The sequence below is a fragment of the Penicillium hordei genome, assembly GCF_028827395.1.
Source record: "Penicillium hordei strain IBT 12815 chromosome Unknown utg000001l_segment0_segment0, whole genome shotgun sequence".
In the NCBI taxonomy this organism is placed as follows: Eukaryota; Fungi; Ascomycota; class Eurotiomycetes; order Eurotiales; family Aspergillaceae; genus Penicillium; species Penicillium hordei.
The window spans coordinates 2,312,086-2,334,567 of record NW_026623142.1 but is presented as its reverse complement, the minus strand read 5'-3'; the positions used below and the strand labels follow the sequence as shown (position 1 = coordinate 2,334,567).

General features: G+C 49.1%; 9 protein-coding genes across 9 annotated transcripts; 6 read left to right on the top strand and 3 right to left on the bottom strand.

The window, feature by feature from the left end:
* Positions 1–418: 418 nt before the first annotated feature.
* On the top strand, positions 419–1,338 carry N7537_000882 (exosome non-catalytic core subunit SKI6; the record flags this gene model as incomplete). The annotated part of the gene is made up of 2 exons (XM_056891940.1): positions 419–717; positions 834–1,338. 2 exons carry the CDS (start codon positions 419–421, stop codon positions 1,336–1,338), a joined length of 804 nt encoding a protein of 267 aa, XP_056756935.1.
* A 350-nt stretch (positions 1,339–1,688) lies between these two features.
* N7537_000881 (high-affinity Cu transporter CTR3) lies at positions 1,689–2,673 on the top strand (the record flags this gene model as incomplete). Its single annotated transcript, XM_056891939.1, has 4 exons — positions 1,689–1,805; positions 1,868–1,898; positions 1,952–2,564; positions 2,637–2,673. The coding sequence occupies 4 exons, from the start codon at positions 1,689–1,691 to the stop codon at positions 2,671–2,673; spliced, it is 798 nt and encodes a 265-aa protein (XP_056756934.1).
* An 857-nt stretch (positions 2,674–3,530) lies between these two features.
* Positions 3,531–4,547, bottom strand: cyp4 (peptidyl-prolyl cis-trans isomerase; the record flags this gene model as incomplete). Its single annotated transcript, XM_056891938.1, has 4 exons — positions 3,531–3,717; positions 3,799–3,905; positions 3,986–4,155; positions 4,337–4,547. Coding segments are annotated over 4 exons (675 nt in total), but the record flags the coding sequence as incomplete, so codon positions are not given.
* Positions 4,548–5,355: 808 nt separating this feature from the next.
* On the bottom strand, positions 5,356–8,079 carry N7537_000879 (putative cell polarity protein; the record flags this gene model as incomplete). Its single annotated transcript, XM_056891937.1, has 2 exons — positions 5,356–5,760; positions 5,824–8,079. The coding sequence occupies 2 exons, from the start codon at positions 8,077–8,079 to the stop codon at positions 5,356–5,358; spliced, it is 2,661 nt and encodes an 886-aa protein (XP_056756932.1).
* A 1,318-nt stretch (positions 8,080–9,397) lies between these two features.
* hmg1 (HMG-CoA reductase) lies at positions 9,398–12,952 on the bottom strand (the record flags this gene model as incomplete). The annotated part of the gene is made up of 3 exons (XM_056891936.1): positions 9,398–9,773; positions 9,836–12,549; positions 12,617–12,952. The coding sequence occupies 3 exons, from the start codon at positions 12,950–12,952 to the stop codon at positions 9,437–9,439; spliced, it is 3,387 nt and encodes a 1,128-aa protein (XP_056756931.1). The 3' UTR covers positions 9,398–9,436.
* A 2,692-nt stretch (positions 12,953–15,644) lies between these two features.
* Positions 15,645–16,221, top strand: N7537_000877 (uncharacterized protein; the record flags this gene model as incomplete). The annotated part of the gene is made up of 3 exons (XM_056891935.1): positions 15,645–15,695; positions 15,734–15,756; positions 15,927–16,221. 3 exons carry the CDS (start codon positions 15,645–15,647, stop codon positions 16,219–16,221), a joined length of 369 nt encoding a protein of 122 aa, XP_056756930.1.
* Positions 16,222–17,777: 1,556 nt separating this feature from the next.
* On the top strand, positions 17,778–18,830 carry N7537_000876 (uncharacterized protein; the record flags this gene model as incomplete). The annotated part of the gene is made up of 1 exon (XM_056891934.1): positions 17,778–18,830. One exon carries the CDS (start codon positions 17,778–17,780, stop codon positions 18,828–18,830), a length of 1,053 nt encoding a protein of 350 aa, XP_056756929.1.
* Position 18,831: 1 nt separating this feature from the next.
* N7537_000875 (uncharacterized protein) lies at positions 18,832–19,604 on the top strand (the record flags this gene model as incomplete). The annotated part of the gene is made up of 3 exons (XM_056891933.1): positions 18,832–18,869; positions 19,220–19,279; positions 19,445–19,604. 3 exons carry the CDS (start codon positions 18,832–18,834, stop codon positions 19,602–19,604), a joined length of 258 nt encoding a protein of 85 aa, XP_056756928.1.
* A 467-nt stretch (positions 19,605–20,071) lies between these two features.
* Positions 20,072–21,382, top strand: N7537_000874 (adaptor protein NBP2; the record flags this gene model as incomplete). The annotated part of the gene is made up of 1 exon (XM_056891932.1): positions 20,072–21,382. One exon carries the CDS (start codon positions 20,072–20,074, stop codon positions 21,380–21,382), a length of 1,311 nt encoding a protein of 436 aa, XP_056756927.1.
* Between the last annotated feature and the right edge of the window lie 1,100 nt (positions 21,383–22,482).

Sequence of the window (22,482 nt, the reverse complement as noted above, 5' to 3'; positions counted from 1 at the left end):
CGATAACGGCCATAGAGCGAGCTCGAATCTTTCACTCGAGATAGCTTCAATTGAACATTCTTTAATATATAACTTGGTACCCTGTTCCGTTTTCCATCTGAAATAGAGTTGAATCTCTGTTGATATTTCCTGAGTGCTCGAAGAAGTAGTTGAAACTATCCATAGAGTTACTCCACGGAGTCACGTGCAAGCGAACCAAAAAAAAAAAAGGATGCTCTCATTGGTTTGGCATTCGATTCTTTGCATATGCGATAAAGCCAACGTAAGTCCAGAATAGTATTCTACATCTGACATTGCTCAATCAAGAAACACCTGACTGACCAAAGCCCACAGAGGACACAAAATAAAGATTGACCTCCTGCTTAACAGACCCTCTTTTCGCTCAAGATAACTCTCGCTCTTATCACAATCCGCAACGATGCCGCTCGACACCTCGACGACATATCCCTTGACACGGCTGCGCCTTGACGGCCGCCGCTGGAATGAACTCCGCCTGCTCCAAGCCCAGATCTCAACCAACCCCGCTAGCTCCGGCTCTTCATACCTGTCCATGGGCAACACATCAATCATGTGCTCCGTCCACGGCCCCGCCGAGGGTCGCCGAGGAGATGGCGGAGGTGGAGCTGCAGGAAGTGGCCATGCAGTTGTGGAAGTAGACGTCAACGTCGCTGGGTTTGCCGGTGTCGATCGCAAGCGGAGAGCCGGTGGAAGTGACAGGTGTGCACCCTCTTACGCTCTCCCATTGTCTCCCCCTACCATAAAGGAAGAATTACAGGGACAGCAGACCATATCCAAATCCAGCCAATGCTAATATTAACCTCCCCGGACTACAGACAATCATCACGAATCGCTACAACCCTCCGCTCAGCCTTCCAGTCTCACCTCCACACCTACCTCTACCCCCACAGCACAATCAGCATCCATGTCTCCGTCCTCTCTGCCGATGGCTCGTTGCTTGCCGCGGCGATCAACGCCTGTACACTAGCGCTCGTGGACGCCGGTATCCCTATGCCAGGACTACTCTGTGGCTGTACTTCCGGTATGAGCGGCAGCGCATCTACACCGCGTGACCCGCGACACGACGAGCTTGATCCACTGCTGGATCTGTCGCTCCCAGAAGAACAGGAATTGCCTTCGCTCACTGTTGCGACGACGACGGCGGTGCCCGTTGGTGAGAACAATATGGATGATGATGAAGAGGCGATGAAGGTGTCTGTGCTTACTATGGAGTCTAAGGTGCACGCTACGTACCTTGAGACAATGTTGGCGGTCGGGATCGATGGGTGCAGTCAGATCCGCGAATTACTGGAAGGTGTCATCAAAGGATCGCGCGGGTGATGCAGAAAAGAAAAAAAGAAAAACAAAAAAAAAAACAAAAACAAAAAAAGATGATTTCAAATGGGAGAATAGCTGAAAGTTGATACCCTTGTCTTACGTTTAATACGACATATGCAGTTAACAGAATTTGCTCAAACTGCCTCACCTAAGTTTTTAGGGCCAAAATCCATAAATCTGCTCATATTGCTCTCATTAGGGTATCATATGGTGCCCCATTCTGTTTCCCATTATATTTCCCGTTCTATTCTTTTGTTTATATATTATTTTACTACTTTGCTTTCTGTTTTGATTCGGTCAACGCGACATTATCTCGCTTCAGTGCTCCAAGGATCCCCAGTCAACAGTCGATCATGGATATGCACGGGATGACCATGGCGACAGCCACTTCGACAGCCTCGGCAGCTACTGCCAGCAGCACCGCAATGGACATGAGCGGGATGGACATGGGCGGTAGCTGCAAAATTTCGGTCCGTTTAATATCAATCTCAGATTCACTACCGGATTCAAGCTTACTCATAATCATGATTAGATGCTTTGGAACTGGTACACAGTTGACGCATGTACGTAGCCTGGTGATCCCTCTATACAAGCCCAAAAGCTAACCAACCCCCAGGTTTCCTCGCCGAGTCATGGCACGTCAAGTCGCGCGGCATGTTCGCCGGCTCATGCATTGGAGTCATCTGTCTCGTACTGAGTCTTGAACTCCTCCGCCGTCTGGGCCGAGAATACGACTCGTTCATTATGCGTCGAGCCCGTCTTCGACGACTCTACATGTCGGACTCACCCATTGCACAGTCCATCTCCAACGTTCCCCTGCGAAGCGAAGAAAACACCACCAACCCGCCCGGCAACTGCTGCGGCAACGCAGACCCTGATGCTACGTTCTCCGGTACAGAAGACGACATCATCAGTCCTGTGTCGGGTACTTCCCAGAACGGAGCATCAAATAAGCAGGCTTCTGTCTCTGCTGCTGCGACGCCGGGTAATGTCACGCGTGATGTCGGTATCCAGCGCATCGAGAGACAGGAGGCTGTGCTTGCACCGTATCGTCCGTCGCTTGTTGAGCATACTGTGCGCTCTTTGCTGCATATGACGCAGTTTGCGGTCGCGTACATTATCATGCTGCTTGCCATGTACTTCAACGGGTATATCATCATCTGTATCTTCATTGGTGCTTTCCTGGGCGCGTTTATCTTCTCCTGGGAGCCGGTCAATTTGAATCAGGAGTAAGTTGTTTCGTCGAGTGTGTATTAACTGCATACATTACCATTACCATACTAACATGGCTTTTCCTTCAGGTCGGATGCTACATCCGTCACTAAGTGCTGCGGTTAAACAAGTGTCTTTGTATCTTGTTTTGTCTTGATCACACGCTCCAATTACGCTCGATTCTACAACATTTTTAGCGATATGGTTTGATATCCCGGTATTTGTTTTTTCTTCCTTGGAAAGGTAGAGATATACACTTTGTTGCATGCGCGTTTATTGTTCCTTGTTCCTTGTTCCTTGTTCCTGGTTTCTGTGCATCGCGTGCATGCGCCTCGGGCCTGACCTCACTCATAATGCCATGACGTATGAACCCTCTTTTCTATCCGAATTACTCTACTCAATTTGAACTTTCATAATGAATGGGACAGACTCAAAGTATGTCGTAGAGCATGCATAGAATAAATTATTAACACCATATAAAAATTCCATTGGAAGAGGTGGAAACCTTTTCCACCTAAGGGGAAAAAAAACCTGCTATCCCACGCGGGGTATGATGTACTTGACCCCGCGATCAGAGTCCTCGAATCACCACACAGACGCGTGGGGGTCTCTGCTTAAGAAATGCAAGGGGAGACTTGTAATAGGATAATTTCGATGATCAATTTCGTGCTTTACAGTGGGCCTGAAATATGCATGGGTTGAGATGCAGGTTCCAGAAACTTTGGCTTTGCGCCTCTACCTTACGAAGGGTTAAAACATGCTTATTTTTACACTACTAATCCACAAATCGAACATCAAATCCCCACGGCAGAAAGGCATGTATGAGCTAGCTTGGTAGAAACTTTAAGATTACAAGGCGCAAAAGGGAAAGCCACCTATGCTAGTCCCACGCCGCACTGGAGCATTGGGAAAGAACCAGGTTCATGACGAAAAGAAAGACATTCATCCTCCCAACACCCAACTAAATCTCCATAATGAGCTTTTTAGTTGCCACCGCAGTTGACGATGGTGGGCTTGGTAGCGGAGCGGATGGAGCCGGAGGAGGAACCGAGAGCCTCGATCTCCTTGACAACGTTCAGGGACTCAGCATCAGCGACCTCGCCGAAGACGACGTGCTTGCCATCGAGCCAAGAGGTGACAACAGTGGTGATGAAGAACTGGGAGCCGTTGCTAGAAAAAAAAAGGGGGGGGATGTTTAGTATGGCTGTATGTGGACCAACTGGGATACATATCTGAGACTTTGAGACTTACGTGTTGGGGCCAGCGTTGGCCATGGACAGAAGACCAGGGCGGGTGTGCTTGTGGACGAAGTTCTCATCGGGGAACTTCTCACCGTAGATGGAGCGACCACCGGTACCCTATTCCGGTAGTAAAAAAAACAAAGTCAGATACCGAGCATTACAGCGACGATCAGGATTAGAAAGAAGAAAAAACTCACGTTGCCACGGGTGAAGTCACCACCCTGGAGCATGAACTGGGGGATGACACGGTGGAAGGAAGAGCCCTTGTAACCCTGACCCTCCTGGGCGTTGCAAAGCTCAGCGAAGTTCTTGGCGGTCTTGGGGACCTCATTGGCGTAGAGCTTGAAGTTGATGCGGCCAATCTTGGCTAATGAGGGAGTCAGCATCAATTTCAATTCCAATTAATGTAGCATGATGTGAAATTGCCAAGCTTTAATACTGGGATTGAAAGCTGGAGGTCCAAGGCAGCGAGGTAAGACTGAGGTGGGGAGGCAAAAACTCGCTGCCCCGCCAGAACTGAGAATAACAGCGCTGATGGGGAAACTTACGGGCGGAGGAGCCAGTAGGGACGTACTGGACCTCGAAGAAAGCGCTGGTGTTGGACATGGCGGCGGTTGATGAAGCGAAAGTTCGTGCAGCGGGGTGGAAAGAAGTGCAATTGAAGAGAGAAGAAGAGAAGAGGGAAGAAGGTGGGGTTATTGATCTCAGTCGGCAGAACATGGTGAGGGGCAGGGCGGAGCGGGTGAACTCGGGTGCCGGGCTACTTTGGGGTTAGCCTGTTGAGGTGTACATAAAGACCACTTGTGCACTTTATGCCTGAGGCTCCACTTTGTAGCTTCTCCAGACTCTCCAAGGGGTAAAACATGACTGCTTCTGTTGCCTAATGATGTCTCTGGAAGAGTTTGAAGCAAAGTGGAAATGCACTCTAACATTCACATGACAAGGGACCAAGCTCACTTACAAATGGTATAGATTGATGAAGAATGCGAATTAAAGAAGTAGAAAGAAGGAAAAAACCGAAGCTCATGCCAAAAAGCGTCTAGAGCTCCGTGATTATGTAATGTCTTCCGGGATATCCCTTCCGAACTAGCAGTCTTGGCTACAGAATATATGCATCTATAAAGGGGGGAAACTTGCGTTGATTATTGGTAAAGTCATTGAGCTGAAGATATACGGAGTACTTTCATTTCACCAATATGTATCCAAAATGCAAGAAAATAACAGCCTGGCACCAGCAAGCGATCGTGAGATGTAAAAATAGAAGGTAACAAATCAACACGAAATCAGGCCGAAAACCCTAGATGAACAATGGAAAAGGGCTAAAGTAGAGTACAAAGAATAAGAGAATATGGAAGAAAGAGAAGTGACGGAAGGGAAAGAAAACCCTTAAATGCCACATATGTCGGGACATCGTTTCGACGTTGTCCACTCGTTGCCATAGATGAATAGTCGCTGAAAAGTAAGGGGCAAAGAAGAAGGAATATAACAAAGAATTTGAGGGCAAAGAAGGACAAAATGGGTAGCCCCGAATTCATGCCATGAGGAACAATGCATCGGATCAAGCTGATCACCGGAAGTCGTCTTCCTCGTCAGCAACTACCGATGTGGCCTCGAGGCGCTGAACAAGGTCTTTAGTCTGCCGAGCGATCTCAAATGCAATGGGTGGCAGTTTATTTGTGATTTCACGCAATTGCTCAGGGGTCGTGGCATCTTCGCCCTCACCAGCAGTGGCCGTCAACCGGCCGCGGAACTGGTCCAATGTCGCAATGACCGGTTCAGACGTCTGCCGCAAAGCGATGTCTCCGCTGCGTTCACGCATCAGGTGCTCTGTAGCGGAAACCACATTCGCAACGACATTTGAAATGGCAGAGACGTGCGTCTGGACAGTATGCATGTTTTCCTCTGCTCGGATACTCGCTACCAGAGCCTGAATTTGTTGGACCATGCCATCCGTCTGGTCCTCGACATAGAGCTAGGTAGGATCACCTGTTAGTAAATCATTCGTTATGACATTATCCTTCTCGGTCCGACTCACCTTAAGCTCCAACACCTCGTGGTCTTCTTCCACGTGTCCCCAGCCGTGATTGAGATCATTGGTCGCACCGTTCTGTACAGGGTACTGAGAGTCATCCGGGCGACTAATAGCACTGTAGACGGAGTTATTGCTCATCCGCTTTTGACTGGCAGATGTATCAAAATAGTCAGGGAATTGCCCCTGAGATACATCCGCTTCATAATCGTCATCCTCCAACGCATCTACAGGCGATGCCTGGATCTTCACCGCGCGTACCAAGTCAACAATGGCTGTGCAAAGATGGGAGGCCGCTGCATCAAGGAGCGACACCGGAGATAGACCACTAGAGCTGGCAAAGTTGCGAGTAGCAGTGATCATGTTGTTTGCTGTTGTAGACACCTGTCCCTTGACCTTTGCGCGCAGAGCAGCCGACCCATCCACCGGGATCGGGGCATATTCCACGTCCTGGAGAATATGGCGGACTGTTACAATGACCATCTTGATCTGATGGAGCACGACGTGCGATTCCTCGAAACGCGCAACTCGCAGGAGCTCGTCCACGGACACTTGGAACCTAGTAACGTGGAAATCTTTGACCAGCCCGTCGGGTTGCACCAATTCATGCTCTTTGGCAACAAGACTTGCGTCAGGCCGCGAGTCGGCGAACCCACCGGACGACGTGCGAAGATGCCGCAGCTGCGCCTTGACCTTGGCATAGCGGTTCTTCCATTCGTTGGCATCTGCCTCGAGTCTGTGAACCTCGTTCGAGAGCTGTTCTTCGCGCTCCCAATTGGAGTGACTCTCGGCTGAAAGGGTCTTCATCTCCATGAGGAAAGTCGATGCCTCACGGCGGACCTCGTCGGTCACTTGTTGCTGCTGCTGCAACTCTGCTTGTAAGTTCTGGTGCTGAGTCTCTAGATCAACATAGCGCGCTTGTAGACCCGCATCATCGACACCGCGGGAAGAGTCATTGAGCTGGCTGCGAAGATCCCGTTCCATGGTCTCGTGCTCGGTTCTCAACCGCTCAAGCTCTAGCTGAAGCGAGCTGTTGAGATCCTCGGCTTTTGATACCTTGGTCTCAAGCTCGTGGCGTAAATCGTCCCACTCCTGGCGTTCGTTGTGACTGATCCCGGAGGAATCTGCATCTTGTGATGACTGGGCCAACTCCTCATCCTTGGAGCGGACCAATTCTTCCAGCTTCTCAATCTTATCTTGGAGGACCGATACTTGTGCCTGGCTCTCCACTAACAGTCTCCGTTCACTGTCACCCAGGGTCGTTGTAGTACCCCGTCGGCTCAAAACAGCATCTAGGCCGAAGGCATCACTCCGAGCATCATCCTCGTCCTCTGGTCCCATGTCATCACTATCTTCAACCATCGTACTTTTATTCGGAACCATAGTATTGCTCTGGAAAGACCGAGGAAACGGTCCATCGCCATTCATACTCGGTGGCCCTCCAAGAGAGCCAGTACGTGGAGGAAACGGACTGCCCGGGGGACCGCCAGACGGGTACCCTCGTCCCATACGCGAAGGAGGTCCCCGAGAGGACTGCTGCGAAGTACGAGCGCTGGGAGGGCCCATGCCCATATTGGGAGGCGGCCGAGCGCGGTATTCTCGGCTCGTGAAATGTGGGAATCGGCGCTCCAGCTCACAGAAGACATCGGTCGCTAGATCTCGGAAACGCACGTGGTGGAGCGCGGCAAGCTTTTGGCGGGCATGATTGCGCTTTTCGTGGAAATCGCTGCGAGCGGGAAGGTAAGGAGGCACGTCTGGGCGGGGTGGTCGTCCGGGAGGCGGCGAGGCCTGCTGCCGCCGGATCAATTCGTCGTAGACATCGGTAGAAAGTTCGTGGAACTGGGTTGGCGATAGTCGCAGCAGTTTATCCCGGGCTTTATTCGACTTGCCACGGTCGTCGCGGGCTGTGCCATTCAGGAATCTTTTCAAGACCACATAGTGCTGGCCCAGGATCTCCTCCATCTGACGATACCGTCTGCCATCGCGCGGGCCTTCTGCTAATGTGCCGGAACTAGATCTTGCGGCGACCGAACTGGGTGGGGATGGGTTGCCACTCCGGGTGGAAGGTGACAGCGAAGGGGGTGGCCCACTGGGACTTAGGGGTGCGCTCGGGCTGCCGGAGGTCGGAGGTGTGGCTAGGTTGGGTCGCGATGATGGAAATGTTGGTGAGAATGGTGAGTCCGACTTTCCATACTGATTTAGTCCCGACCATTCACTACCATCGACAGAGACAGGCGACATGGCTTCCGAACCCCCATTCATATCAGGGTCAAACCGGGGATGTTCCAACTTCTCCACCGATGAATATTCAACGCTGTCCAAAGGGCCAGCTATCACGGACTCGATTAATCGATAAAGGCATTCACTTCGTTATGGCCAAAAAAAGTAACCCCTCGTATTTCGTATTTCTCCACTAAGCCTCCAATCTGAGACAAGCTGAAGGTGAGGAGTTGTGATTCGCCACGAGGTCGTAAAGTGTCGAATAATCAGAGTAGCAGAAAGTATCAGATCCGAAGGAGTGAAGGACACTGATATGGGGGGAAAGGGACAAGAAAGTGCGAGAGTGTGAGAGTGTGAGAGAGTGCGAAAGTGGTTTTTAGTGTAGTTGAACTCTCCGGAGTTCCCTTACGACAATACCCGTTCAGGTTCCTTACTCCGTACAGCTTCTACATGTATGCATCTACAGGGATTTTATGCGTCAGGATATGATTTCAGATCTGATCGGCCTGGTTTTTCTTTCCTTTTTTTTTCCCCTTTCATTTGGGGGGTTTTTTTCCCACTTGATTATCTGCATGATCCTAGAACAGCATTCTTCTAAAAGCTTGATCAATAATAAGATCAATAGTGAAGAAAATTGGCTATACGATACTCGTATTCGATACCCAGGCACCTCTCCTGCCAAGGACACGGGCCAAGGGGGTTAATTCACAGGGGGCTACATAGTACACATGTATGTAACTACTAGTTACATAGCACAAGTTATATAGTCTTTAACAGTTAATTATAAACATGTCAAATAAAATAATGCCCAGAAACTTACTTTGAAATACATAGTTATCTACATTGTGTATAATTAATAGAAGCACCGTACATGGATAGTATGAAAAGAAAAGGAGACAATTCTAGGCCCTTGCCTGCCCCATAATTTTTGTACACCGTATACTTTTGTACCCGGCAGTCCCACCTAGTATTATTTGAGAAGGCTTAAAAACAAATAAATTCTTTCCGTCATATCTATAAGTGGGAGAAAAAAAGAAAACCGAAACTAAGTACAGATAGAACGGCTTCAATCCCCACATAAATGCTTTGAAGCGTTGGTTCTAGGGCTCCCAGTGAGGATGCCTTCAGTTGGCCTCATTTGGATCTTGCTGATCCACTGGCATGAAAATAATTCCTCGACACCGGCCTATCCGGACATCGGATAGCGCCGGTAATGGATTTTTTCTTTTCCTGTCAGTTGAGAAGGTCTCCGATTATAATGCAGAGGCAAGACAAGGCGAGTGATGGGTACGCCACAGGGTCTGCAATGAAAGTGAATGGTATCGGGAGAATCATGGGCCGTAGTCACACATTTACACTGGCCCACGGCTGCGGGACAGGGACTGGTCATGTCATTCGTTTATTTGGAGGTCATGGAAAGGCCACGAGTGGCGCTGACGGCAGAAGACACGGGGGTTGAGGACCGTGTGGGGGCTGCACTACGGTTGTGGGCCATGTGTGCCTTGACGAGATGACCGGCAGCGAGCGCAGAGCACAGACTGAGCTCACCAGCGAGAACGGAGGCAGCAATGATACGTGACAACTGGCGCGCGTTTTCGCCGGGGGAGGTGGAGTGAGCACCGCGAACACCCAGGAGGTCCAGCATGGCACCTTGGGCTTCAAGGATAGTGCCACCGCCAATGGTGCCCACCTCAATGGAAGGCATAGACACAGCGATCTGGAGGTTGCCATTGTTACTGTTTGGAAAATTATAATTAGCATCTCAAATGTCAAAAAGTTGGTGATGAGGAAAGCTTACTTCTTCATGGTGGTGATACAGCTGCTGCTCTCAACGTTCTGGGCAGGATCCTGACCAGTAGCCAAGAAAATGGCAGACACGATGTTAGAGGCATGGGCGTTGAAGCCACCCAAGCTGCCGGCCATCGCACTTCCGATCAAGTTCTTGCTGACGTTCAGCTCAACCAGTGCGTCGACGTCACTCTTGAGGACACTCTTGACAATATCACCAGGAATGATAGCCTCTGCCACGACGGACTTACCACGCCCATCAGTCCAGTTGATTGCAGCAGACTTTTTATCCGTGCAGAAGTTACCGGAAAGCGAGATGATGGACATGTCCTCGAAGCCACACTCCTTGTGCATAACGTCTAGCGCCTTCTCGCAGCCCTTAGAAATCATGTTCATACCCATGGCATCACCAGTGGTAGTCTTGAAGCGGATGTACAGGTAGGTTCCAGCAAGAGCAGTCTTGAGACTCTGGAGACGGGCAAAGCGACTAGTCGAGTTGAAAGCTGCTGTCATGATACTCCGGCCTTCCTCGGAATCGATCCAAACCTTAGCAGCGGCAGCCCGGGCCAAGGTCGGGAAAGTTACACAAGGACCACGAGTCATACCATCACCGGTCAGAACAGTCACTGCACCGCCACCGGCGTTGATTGCCTTGGAGCCACGGCTCGTACTAGCCACCAAGACACCTTCGGTAGTGGCCATGGGGATGAAGTAGTTTTGTCCATCGATGTTGATAGGACCAGCGACACCAACAGGAAGGGGCAAGTAACCAATAACATTTTCACAGCAAGCACCGTGGACAAGGCCATAGTTGTAATCCTTGTAGGGGAGCTTGGAGCCTTCCAGAACGGAAGTGATAGCGGAGGTAGTAGGAGTCCGGGAGACCACAGATCTGCGAATCTTCACAGCACGAGTAAAGGCATCAACACGGCTCATCAAGTTCTCATCCTCCATGGACTTCTCCAGCGCGTAACCTGGAAGCTTTCCGCGAAGGGAAAGATCGATCAGTTCCTCATCGGTAAGGATGGGCGCACGCTTTTCCTTGAGCAGGGCCTCGCATTCTTCCGCAGTCCTGGTTGACTGTTGTTCATTGGGTTCAAACTTGGGGTAGACCTTCGGTGCGGCCACAGGCTCCGCGGGAAGAGCGGGGGCAGTCTCAGGGTCCTTGATACTCCAGCGAGCAGCATTGAAAAGATAGCCGTTAAGGATGATGCTAAGAGTCAAAGCGGCGATGATCCACTTGCTGATGATAGGGTCCTCAACGCTCTTGAGCAGACTTTCAAGAACCTTGCCACCCACGGCATCCAAGAACTGATCGGTGTACTCGATATCAAACGAACCAGAGTCGGCAGGGGCTGCGTAGTGAATGGAGGGGTACTCCAACTTGTACTTGATCGGGGAAAGGATGGTAACAATAGTCTCCTGCTTCTGGCTCTTGGCAGCCACATACACAGTGTCCAGGCCGTTCTCTGCCACCTTGAAGGGATCAATTGGGGTAGGGGACAGAACGCTGGAGAAACGGGAGAGCAGGCCACCGTTGCCAGTGTTCCGGAAAGGGATAGCCGACATGTTCACAACATTGATCAAGATCAGACCACCAACCATGAGAATCTTGAATCGGCGCACGTTGCTGGACTTGATCTTGCGACCAAAGATACTGGTGTCCGCCTCGCCAGATCCGGCGCTAGGCCAGTCGTTGCTAGAAGCGACATTCTCGGCAACAGTGTGAGTAATACCATCCTCTTCTAAGGCCTTGCGTAGCGCCACGTGACGCTTGATCCGAGTGATCTCGAGCTTGATACAGAGAATGGTGGTATAGAAGGTGAAAAGAAGCACGCAGTCAAAGAACAAGATCAAGGCTGCAAGGAAGCAGAACTGCTGGAGTCCACCTTGAACGCCAGAGGCCGCACCCAAAGCCAAGAGACCAATCTCAATACAGTAGTGCTGAACGATCTCGAAACCTTGGTCCTTGATCGCAGCTGCGATAGAGTCCTGAATGGATCGCGGTGTGCTCGATGACAGCGGACGAGGAGCGGCACCAGCACCAGCTCGGCGATTGTCCACGGAAGCTTTCAGGACGGCCCGAGTAAACATAATCGGCTTCTCGAATCCAATGGTAACAACCAAAAATGGGAGACCTTCGGACAGCAGGAGGAGGTTGATAGGCACACCAAGTTTCGTAGTAACGTGTAGACCAAAAAGGAAAGCAAAGGTACCAGAAAGGAGCACGGTAGCCGCAAGCCAAAAGTTGGAGCCCAATCGTCGCATGGAGAAGAAAAGTGAGACGAAGCTCAGGTGCATGGAAATGTAGCCGAGAGCCATGATAACAATGTCAATGGTTTCCGCGTGCTTGATCAGATCCACAAAGGAATTCCACGCGTCTGCAATCCAGAGCTTTACAGCTCTGCGAGATCCGTAGGCCGGGCCACGAGCAGCTCGCATGATCCATTTCTTGGATTCCTCCTCATCCTCATCCGTGGATGGGGTGGGGATCTCCTGCACGGCCCTCAAAAGTTCCGAGACTTGGTCAAAAGGCACGGTGTAAACCAGGGAAGCGTCGTGGGTAAATTGCGAGAAGAGGTTCGGGGTGTACGGCACCGAAGCGGCGGAGATATTGGCAGGGATCGGAACATCATCAGCCGCGGGAGCGGTTGAATCAGAGTTGGTGGAATCAGGGAAGATGAGGGTTGTCAGAGCCAGGTGCTGGGCAGCAGGCTTCTCGGTCTAAGATTTCATTGGGTTAATATTTCTTTCTCAGCACCGAAGAAGAGAAGGTGGGAAATGGGCTCACTTGGGAGTCAGTCCAGGCGTCTTCCGCCTGCCACTTCCACAAAGTTGATTCACCGAGTCGCAGATTGCGGCTTCCCTGGAGAAGAGCATCGGCATCAACCTGTCCCGCGACACTTCGTGGGTCTTTGGAGGTATCAAGCAGGCTTCCTTCGAGGAGACCCACATAGGTGGTACTAGCAAGGATTGCAATCGCCACGAGTGTGTGAATAGGGTGCACACAGGCTCGGCGAGAAATGGATTGGAGGCCCGATACGATCTGACGACGGATCCAGCTGGGTTGAGTTTCGCGCTCTTCCTCGGTTGAGCGAAGGCGTTTAGAGATAAACGAGGTAGCCATGGTGACGAGTCGCGGAGGAAGCGGTGAGGACGTCTGTTGAAGGCGTTGAGGGGGGTTTTAAGACGGTCCGCAAGGACCAGAACCTGCGAGGAAAGCCGTCGTGGGATGATGTCTTACACCAAAACCAATCCGGAGGGGGAAATCTTTTGAATTAGGATATAATTCTATGACCGCATGTGGGCTGCACAAGTCGGTGTTGAGGGACTGGGCAGAGTTCCGGGCTTTTTATTTTTTTCTCTCTTAGTTGGAGTCACCAATATCCAGACCAAAAGAAGACATACCGAGGGGGGAATTTGAGAAGCTCAAGGCACAGCCCTTGGAATTGGAGGTAAAAGGAAAAAAAAGTAAGGGCCCCCCTGAAGGTAAAATAATAGTTGCCCGAGACCGCTGGAATTAAGTATCGCCGACAATGGGGGTCGCCAAGCCGCCAACCAGTGGGGAATTGCTCGGGTTTCCTGCGAGGTAATTTATTTCTTGGAGAGGGTTATGGTATTTTATAAAAGAGAAAGAAAGAAAAATGAGAGAAGTGGTTGAGAAGAATAGAGAGAACAATAATAAGCCCGATCCCAAAGTCAGTCTGACATACTTTGTACATTCAGGACATTTTCTAGTATTACCATCCAGGTTACAATATTGAATACAGAATCTGCATATATGTTGTAGTGGCTTGGAGATAGTAATATTAAGGAATGTTCGAATATTTACATCAAGTATCACGAGGGTTGTTAGTATGTACAACATAGTATTTAGAGAAAACTTCCAAATCAAAACTTCCATACAGGGTTGCCTCGTACAATGTACAACCCAACCTGGAGCTATTGGATGTAGCGGCATTTGTTTATCCCTAATACGCCTTTCTTTTCATGCATTGTCGATCCTTTCAACTATAGTCATGCGACACAGCATACAACCTTGCTATCTTCAAATGTTGACCGAATTGAATTCTTTTGAATTCTTTTGAATTTTTTTGAATCTCTTTGGGAAACTATATTTCTTTAATCTTGTCTTTAATAAACAGAATGTGGGAGGGAACGATCAGCACAGACTCCACTCATTTTCATCCAAGGTTACTCTTTGCCCTGGATTCAAATGAGCGTTTGTTCCGTCCACGTCAGCCAGCCCTTATTCTGAAGAGGAAAGTCGAAAAAAACCGGACGTAGTCGGCATCCAATCTGCAACTCCATGTCAGAAAAAGAGTCCACTCAATTTCTCTGCCAGTGAGACGGAATCCACCCAGTGGAGCTACGGAGAAATCTGATAAAAATCTGATAACTCTTGAGTCAAATCATCTTCTCGGATTCACCCGACACAGACTCCATGTATCCATAATAAACTCGGTAACCGAGCTTGCCAAGTCAAAAGGAGAAAAAGATAAGATCGTTTACTCGGTGAATCCCGACAACTCCGGTAAATGAACTTCTCACCACGATGCCTTAGGTGCCTCATGTAGCTTTCCCGTTCCGTGTTAGTGCTGACATCTTGCCCTTTGGGATCACTGGGCATGGCTCCTTAGCCAAGGACCCCCGGGGCACCTCCAGCCCTGGAGCACCTGGGCATTCACTAAGTATTATATCATCCTGCCGACCCGGGCGCCCAGGCCGGGGCTGCATTTAGGCAGCCTTGCCCCCAGGTGACTGCTTACTGCGCATGCATCTTTCACAGCGCTCGTTTTCGCTTTAGATACAGAATGATTTCGATTGACCCACTGCCTTGAAAATCAGACCATACTCGCAGCCGCCCCTAACGTGTATCTTTTCTATCCCGTATCATGGTTTCTATCTTGCCCCGCTAACGAAGCAAGGGCGACGTCTCCCGATATGTCAACAGCGGGAATGATGTTATTAATCTTCTTAGTGCGAAGCTTGTCTCGGTCCCTTCTGCCTATGTAAATAGGTGTATTGGCATTAAGTGGTTCTGCACAGTGATAGTGACAGTGAAATCCTGCTAAATGACAAGTGCATATGTAAGATTCAAAGCACCCAGCATTGTGAACAAAGCAATTATTTAAAAGCTGCATTTGCTATTTGCTAGTTTGCCTATCATGGGTTATCAAAGGTTACATATAGAAAAGTCGTCTGCACAGTTTATGTCGCCTTTGTATACACCTAGAAAGACATCATACATGGCATAAAAGCACACCAGAGGTTCTCACATATAATATCCCCCGATACTATCTTGATCTTAATAGATTATATTATAAGTCTTACGTCCTCTAAGAACAGAGGCTGCATAATCGGCCGAACCTTCCAAGGTGCTTGTTCCATACAAATAGAAACTCTACCAATAGTCCCATTTTCTTTGTTTCCCTACAGCGCAATGCTCCCATGAAAACAAAAATTAAACTATGAAGCTGTCAATCATGATAATGTACAAAATCTCGGGTTTTCTTAACTGTGAGAAACTCGACATCCACTCAGATGGGACTTCTGAGAAGCGACAAATTCCGTCTTTCCATCCTCACTGCTTTTCTTCGCCCTTTTCCACTCCACGCCCATCGCACCAATAATAGGATAGCCGATGATACAACACACACTACCTAGGTAGAAAACATCCTCGGAGTACCTCATTGTATGCCTCGAGTACCCTTGTTGCAACCACCGAACCATATCGCTCTGTAACTGCTGTCTTTACAATCGAAGCGAGAACAGAAGCTTTATTCTACAAGCTATTTTGAACGGTGCTACACACAATTATGTCAGAGCCAGGAGTTTCGCACTCGCCCATTGCTCGTTCACTTCTGCAAGTACGCCGAATCGCAGTTCGTGTGGACAATATTTTCAGCACAAGACGAGAGACCGTGAATGGTAAGCCACTCAGGATCTCCTTCGAATGGGGTAGTCAAGGTTCGACCATTGCATCATGATGCATACATAACGCATTTGCCCGAATAGTACTAGTACTTATTCTCTAACCTTTTGCGTGAAAACTTCACTACAATACGTATCCAATTATTTGAATCAACAACCCACTTCAGCCTAAGCGACGACCCCGAGCCCAACTTGATCAGATCGAAGATCATGTGGGACTACCTACAGGTTGCCCATACACTTCTTGATTCATACTTGACGATTCCGCTGGAGACCTTTCCATCCCTCGCCTTCATCTCCATGCTTAATTTCGCTTTGGGCATTGTCAACGGCGGCGCACTTCTTTGCTTAGACAACCATGATCTGGGAGAAATCTCGACTTGCCACACACCCTTCAATGCTTCAGCGAACTGTTCGAGGAAGCAACCCGACTTGGTCATCCACGATGTGGTACTATGCTAGATAATTTACCCATGTTTCCTGAGTATGCAAGAAACTTCGAATAGATAGTATTCTTCTACATCCGACCATGAGACTAATAATTTTCTTTCATCTTTGACAGATCAATTGTTTGGCTACGCTGTGGAGAGTGCAAAGTCCTGGCAATAGTTATCGGAATACGCGTGCGAGGGCCTTTTATAGGGATTCCCCTATGCTATAGCAACAGTGCAGGAAACGACAATCACACTAGTTAAAGATGCTCGAGGCCCATATTATGAGAAGCTGCCTACTCTTAGATCTTACTAAGTCAAATCCTACGTAGGTAGTTTTGAGGTCTATAACCTGTAATCTAGCGAAGTAATAGCTATTTTAAATAGTACCTCCTATCTTAGAAGTATAATACCACTTACTATTTCGGTAAATGAACTTACTAAAGCCTTTGCGGGAGTCTAGTAAAGGGCCACGTATATATATATGTGTGTAATAACTAGATAGCCACGCTGGAGTGGGATGATGAGCCTCTACCGCTGCCTCGAAGCCAAACAAAGGAAACAGACATTCGCTGTCATCGCCATAAGAGTCTTTTTCCCGGAAAATAATAGTAATGGGATTACGGTGAATCTCTGGTGAGTTAATTAATTTTGGTGACAAATAAAGATAAGATTAACTATTCCAAATCAGAGGTATCAGGTATTCTGTGGATAGGGCCTCTTATGGCAGGTGACCAGGAAAAATGCAAACAGTGCAATCTTCAGGAAATTAAAGCGCTAAAGAAGGTCCTTGGTTTTCATTTTTCCCTCAGAGATCCAAGGGATTATTTTTTGTTAGTTTCGACTCCGACGGCGAAGCGCCCAGGGACCCGAATCAGCCAATGACCGTGCTTACTGAGCCTACGGACCTGCAGACTTGCAACATACTTGCAAGCTTGAAAGATCGAGCATCTAAAGTCATGCAGATGCCACGGCTACGCGCCAGGAGCGGAACCAAGCATGTCTCGAAATATTCCGTGACTCTAAATATCTCCCGAGAAAGCCCTCTCACCCAATCATTCCCTGCTTTGTCTAGAAGCCAGGGCATTGGGCCTGTATCTCAATCTATTAACAGCTTTGATTGCAATGACGGTGGATTGGTATCAGGCTCAGAGCCTCTCCAATTAGACGCACAAGACTCGAAGTCAGACAATGGTTTCTTTATGTGTAACAGATTCCCTTGAAACCTTTTCATGCCCTTCTGATCCTTGCAGCCTGGGAGTGTTTCTGTGAAAGACCAGCAATCGACCCATTGTCTATTCACGCCCATTGTCACCGGTCAATCATCCTAATGATCCTATTCATCTCGACAAAGCCCATTGTTGCAGCCTTCGACTTGGCCACTTCATCGATCTTCTACATTCAATAAATACGACACTTCCCTCTTTATCATCCTCACCTCTGTTCCCTATCCATACGATTAAAGAAAGAAAACACTGCAGTACCTACTTGAGTTGACGCTGCCGGCCGTCGTCCTCTTCAAACCCACAAACCCTCATTTTTACACCCTTTGACCTCGAACCCTACATATCCCAAACCACTATCACGATGTTGATCATCCTATTGATAGTACTCCTTGCTCTATATACCCCAATACACGCCCATTCTTGGGTGGAAGAGCTCACCCTCATTGCTCCAAATGGAACCTTTGTCGGCACTCCGGGATATGCGCGAGGGAACTACCTGCGCACGACATCAGGCTTTAGCGACACTACCATGACCTACTTAATTCCTCCCAACACAAGAGCAAATGTGACTCAGATCCTGCCAACCGACAAAATGTGCAAAGACACGCAGCAGGATCAGACTCAGTCAGAGGGAAGCCCTCGACTAGAAGCCAGCGCTGGCGCGGCGATTGCCCTTCGCTACCAGGAGAACGGCCATGTGACACTTCCCCAGAACCAGCCCGGAAAGCCCGCCAACCGTGGAACCGTTTACGTATATGGTACCACACAACCCAAGACCGGCGAGAAACTCCTTGATGTCTATGGAGCCTGGAATCAAGATGGCACTGGAGGTGATGGGCGGGGTGTGCTCTTGTCGGTTCAGAACTACGATGACGGCCGTTGCTATCAGGTCAATTCGGGGGAAATCTCAGAGACTCGACAAACGAAGTATACCCACACAGCAGACCCCCGGATGGGAACAGACCTCTGGTGTCAACAGGATATTCAACTGCCCTCCAATGCTCCCAGTGGGAAGCCCTACACACTCTATTGGGTTTGGGACTGGCCCACCGCTGCCGGTGGTGATCCCACATATCCCAATGGAAAGGCTGAGATCTACACAACTTGTATGGATGTGGACTTGGTGAACAAGGTCGGCAAGCAGGCAATCAAGAGCGACTATGAGACTGATCAAGATCTTAACAATGCTGCAATCCCTTCGCAGTTTGATGCACTCGGCGGTGCGATATCTTCTCAGCTACCCGCCCAGCCATCCTCTCAGCCATCCTCTCAGCCATCCTCTCAGCCATCCTCTCAGCCGACCACTTTTGTTACATCGCTAGCTGCGACAGGGGTTCAACCTAAAAAAGTCACAGTGACAGACTGGGAAATCAGCACCAGCACTGTATTTATGGCTGGGAGTCAACCCACGTAAAATGAGGTTGAAAGACCGAAACATCCAAGATAGGACATTGTGACTGAAAATCTGAATGAAATGACAAACCTTTTGTTCCATAGTAAGCTAGTTGTCCACTTGTAACTTGAATCAATGTATCAGATGCCCTACATACATAAATGAACCTGAAGGCATTGAAGTAGAACAATTCCATATATAGCCTTCAGTCCCAAACAGGAATAGACGAAACCAGACTTGAAACACGCTAAGGTTGGGTGGCACGTGATTGTCGACGAGTTCAAGCTTCACCCATTCACACACGCCCAACTCTGTGACTCTTGAGCGGCTGCCTTGCATATCGGCTGATTTCTGCTGCTTCCTTTGTTACGTTCCATCGGGATAAACCATATTGTCCCAACAACTAACAGCCCCGATCCCCAAATCCACCTGCGCGCTGATCATTACTCCGGTACCTACAACCTAGACAGGTATGGCAATCTCCGAGCATTCACTCGCGAGTCTATTTCTCCTCACATTTCCCATTTCCCATGTGGCCTTGACCTAATCCTTGTCACCGTGCGGTCTGCACATTCTTTCCCGCATAAGCGCTGTGCCTCCGTAACATTTGTATCTGACATTGGCCCTTTCTGCAGTTTTCTGCTATATTTAGCAATTCCCTGTCCTCGAGATCGTGGGACAAACGGCTGGAACAACGGTCTCGATTTCGCCAATCCCACTTTGAACGTATATTCTACTACGCAAACCTTGCAAACTCGCTGGCTTTTTCTCGTTGATACCATCATCTCATCGTGATATCTTCCCCGTCGCGGTTCGGCGTTCCACTCGGACCACATTTGCCCCCCCTCCCTCGTGTCGTTTGCCGATTACCCACCCATTCACCGTCCACCACACTGGAGCCCCTTTGGATAAACATCCTTTTTTTTTTGGCTCGAAAAGCTTGACATTCAAGGGCTGCCCCTTGTTTGAACCACACGGACCTAAAATCGTTTTTGGCCCCTTACGACTTTGGCGCTTGCTATATCGTACCTGAACTCAGTATCTCCTCGACCTCCGCTTACAATATATACCTCCCTTGTTCGAACCGAAGGAACACCCGCTGTCTGCGACTACAAATTACAATAACTCGGACCACGTCAATCGCAATGCGAAACTAGATCGCCAACCACGCGACCGATGAACAACCCCACATTTCCTTTTCTAAGATCCGCCTCGTTATTCCCCATTTTGAACCCAATTCTGGGTCTATCTCTATGTCAACCATGATGTCCTCTCCCACATCATCGCAGAACATTCTGTCCACAAACAATCTCTCAGTGCTGCCACCCATCCTTACCGATGGGACAGTGAAACGATCATCGACGCATCCGAAAGATCGGCTCTCCACGTATTCCAATGTCTCGTTTTCATCGCAAAATCGCTCGCGCCCAGGCTCCCATGTCTTCCCCATTTTCCATACCAGCCTTCCATATGCTCTTGTGCGAGACTTCGCGTACCCATCCACCCACCCCCTCCATTACGGGCCTCCCCCTCCTCGTGCCTCCGGGGTCTCCACACCGGCAAGTGAACATCGACGTCTCTCCGATCCACCACCTTCGTGGGATATATCGCGGGGATGGTCAACTGGCCAATCGAGCACAGAACCTCAGATTAGCCATGTCCACCAACAGTTGCCAGCGATGTCCTTTGGGGATGGACCACCATACAGCGAGGATGAAGACCTGCATAGCCCAGTTGTGACCTCGCGTCATCGCAAGAAGTCTTCTGACATAAATGGTCTTGTAGATGAGAGGGTCATGTCTGGAACTGGCCAGGCGGTTAGCAATGATCGCGGAATGCTCGTTGGCATTAACGCCGATGGCAGTGAGACTTATTATGTAAATGATGGTGACACGTCAGATGATGGGCCAGGCGGTGAGTACGTTACATATCCGGCAAATGAAGGGCGCTATTCAATCATGGGATACAGCGCCCAAGGCGGCCAGCAGGGCTATGAACATGATACTGGCTTTGAGTCCGAAGATGAAATCCCTGGTGGAAACCGATACTCTAGAGACTATCAGTTTGCCGTTGGCTGCCCGGATGAAGAGATGCATGGAAAAGCCGTTGCACTCTTTGACTTCACACGAGAGCATGAGAATGAACTGCCTCTTACCGAGGGCCAGGTGATTTATGTTTCATACCGGCATGGCCAGGGTTGGCTAGTCGCAGAAGATCCCAAGACAGGGGAGAATGGCCTTGTCCCGGAGGAGTTTGTGCGTCTTCTGCGAGACATCGAAGGAGGTTTGACATCGTTGAATGGGGAACCGAATCCTGAGGTCACCGGGACTGCAGATGTCAATCTAGGGTCCACCGAGTCTGACCAAATATCTACGCCTACCCAGATAGAGCAGCCTTCACCTAACGTGAACGCCCAGTCTGAAAACAAAGCCACCAACGGCAACGGCAATACCCCAGCTGCAGTCTCAACAGAAGACGCAGATGCATCCCAACCTGTGTCGGATACCAAGATCCCGACTGGTAAAGCGGCGGAGGGCGCCGACAAGCGCTCTAGTACGCTGAACAAAACCTGATCTAATCGAACATTAGCCCTGAATAGCTTTGTTCCATAGAAAACCTTGGCGGTGCTCCGTGCACGAATCATTTGGGGAGATGGCTTGTCTGTTTCAAGTTGCAAACTGCCATGAAACCCTGACAGCCGATAAGCAAAGCTTGGCACCCTCCACTTTCCTGTAACTTCGGAGATTTCAGACATGAAACATCTACAGTTGGCTCGCTATATGAGTTGTTTCATCGATAAACACTCAACCAGCACCTTGGCGGATCACCCGCCAAACCCGAACCGTCCAATCTCCGAGACATTTCATGAGCTCCCTCTCAAGAGGTCTTTTTTTTTCTTTCAACCTTTTCTTCGGACGCTTTCGTCAGATATAAACCCTCTTCTTTCTTTCCACCCTCATGTTCAACCCATCTTCCCGCGATGAATCATTACCGCAAGTTCCTCTTTATTAACGTATATCATCTCCACGATTCCAGATTCCAATTCATGTCATCTAATCATCCACATCGGAGAAACATAACCTGGGATTGAAGAGGATTGAGGATCCTCTTACTACATACCCCAAGTCTTTCGCCATATTGTCGCCTTATCTGTTCTGTCTTCCCACCATGTCTCTTATTACACCCTATCGTCCGTCCTCCCTCTCCTGTATTTAGTTCCCTTCAGCGCAGCCGTTATACCAGCATCAATGAGCATCAGCATAATGCCGATTCAAATCTATTCAATTACCACTTATCATAAGATGTATCTTTGGTTATATATAGAAAAGTCCTCTGTACACATGTGCAGTTTATGCTTTTTAGTGCCTCCACGTACAAAAAGACATATATAAAGACCACCTAAAAATACACCATAAGGCCCCATAAGCGGTCAACTATCCTTGTATTATTTAGCCTAGATCAATATGTCTACACGTCCTCTTCAAATGTCAATCTACTGCAGCTCATTCACCATGAAACCCCTGCAAGAAGGCTTAGAGAGATGCAAAACCGGTACCTGGCATTCAACCCGGCCGGACAAGGTAGGTAGGGCCGGTCCATCATGATAACCTGGCCTTTTGCCTCGCAGAAAACTATCGAGCCATCCATGACCTCGGATGAATGGGAGGATAGA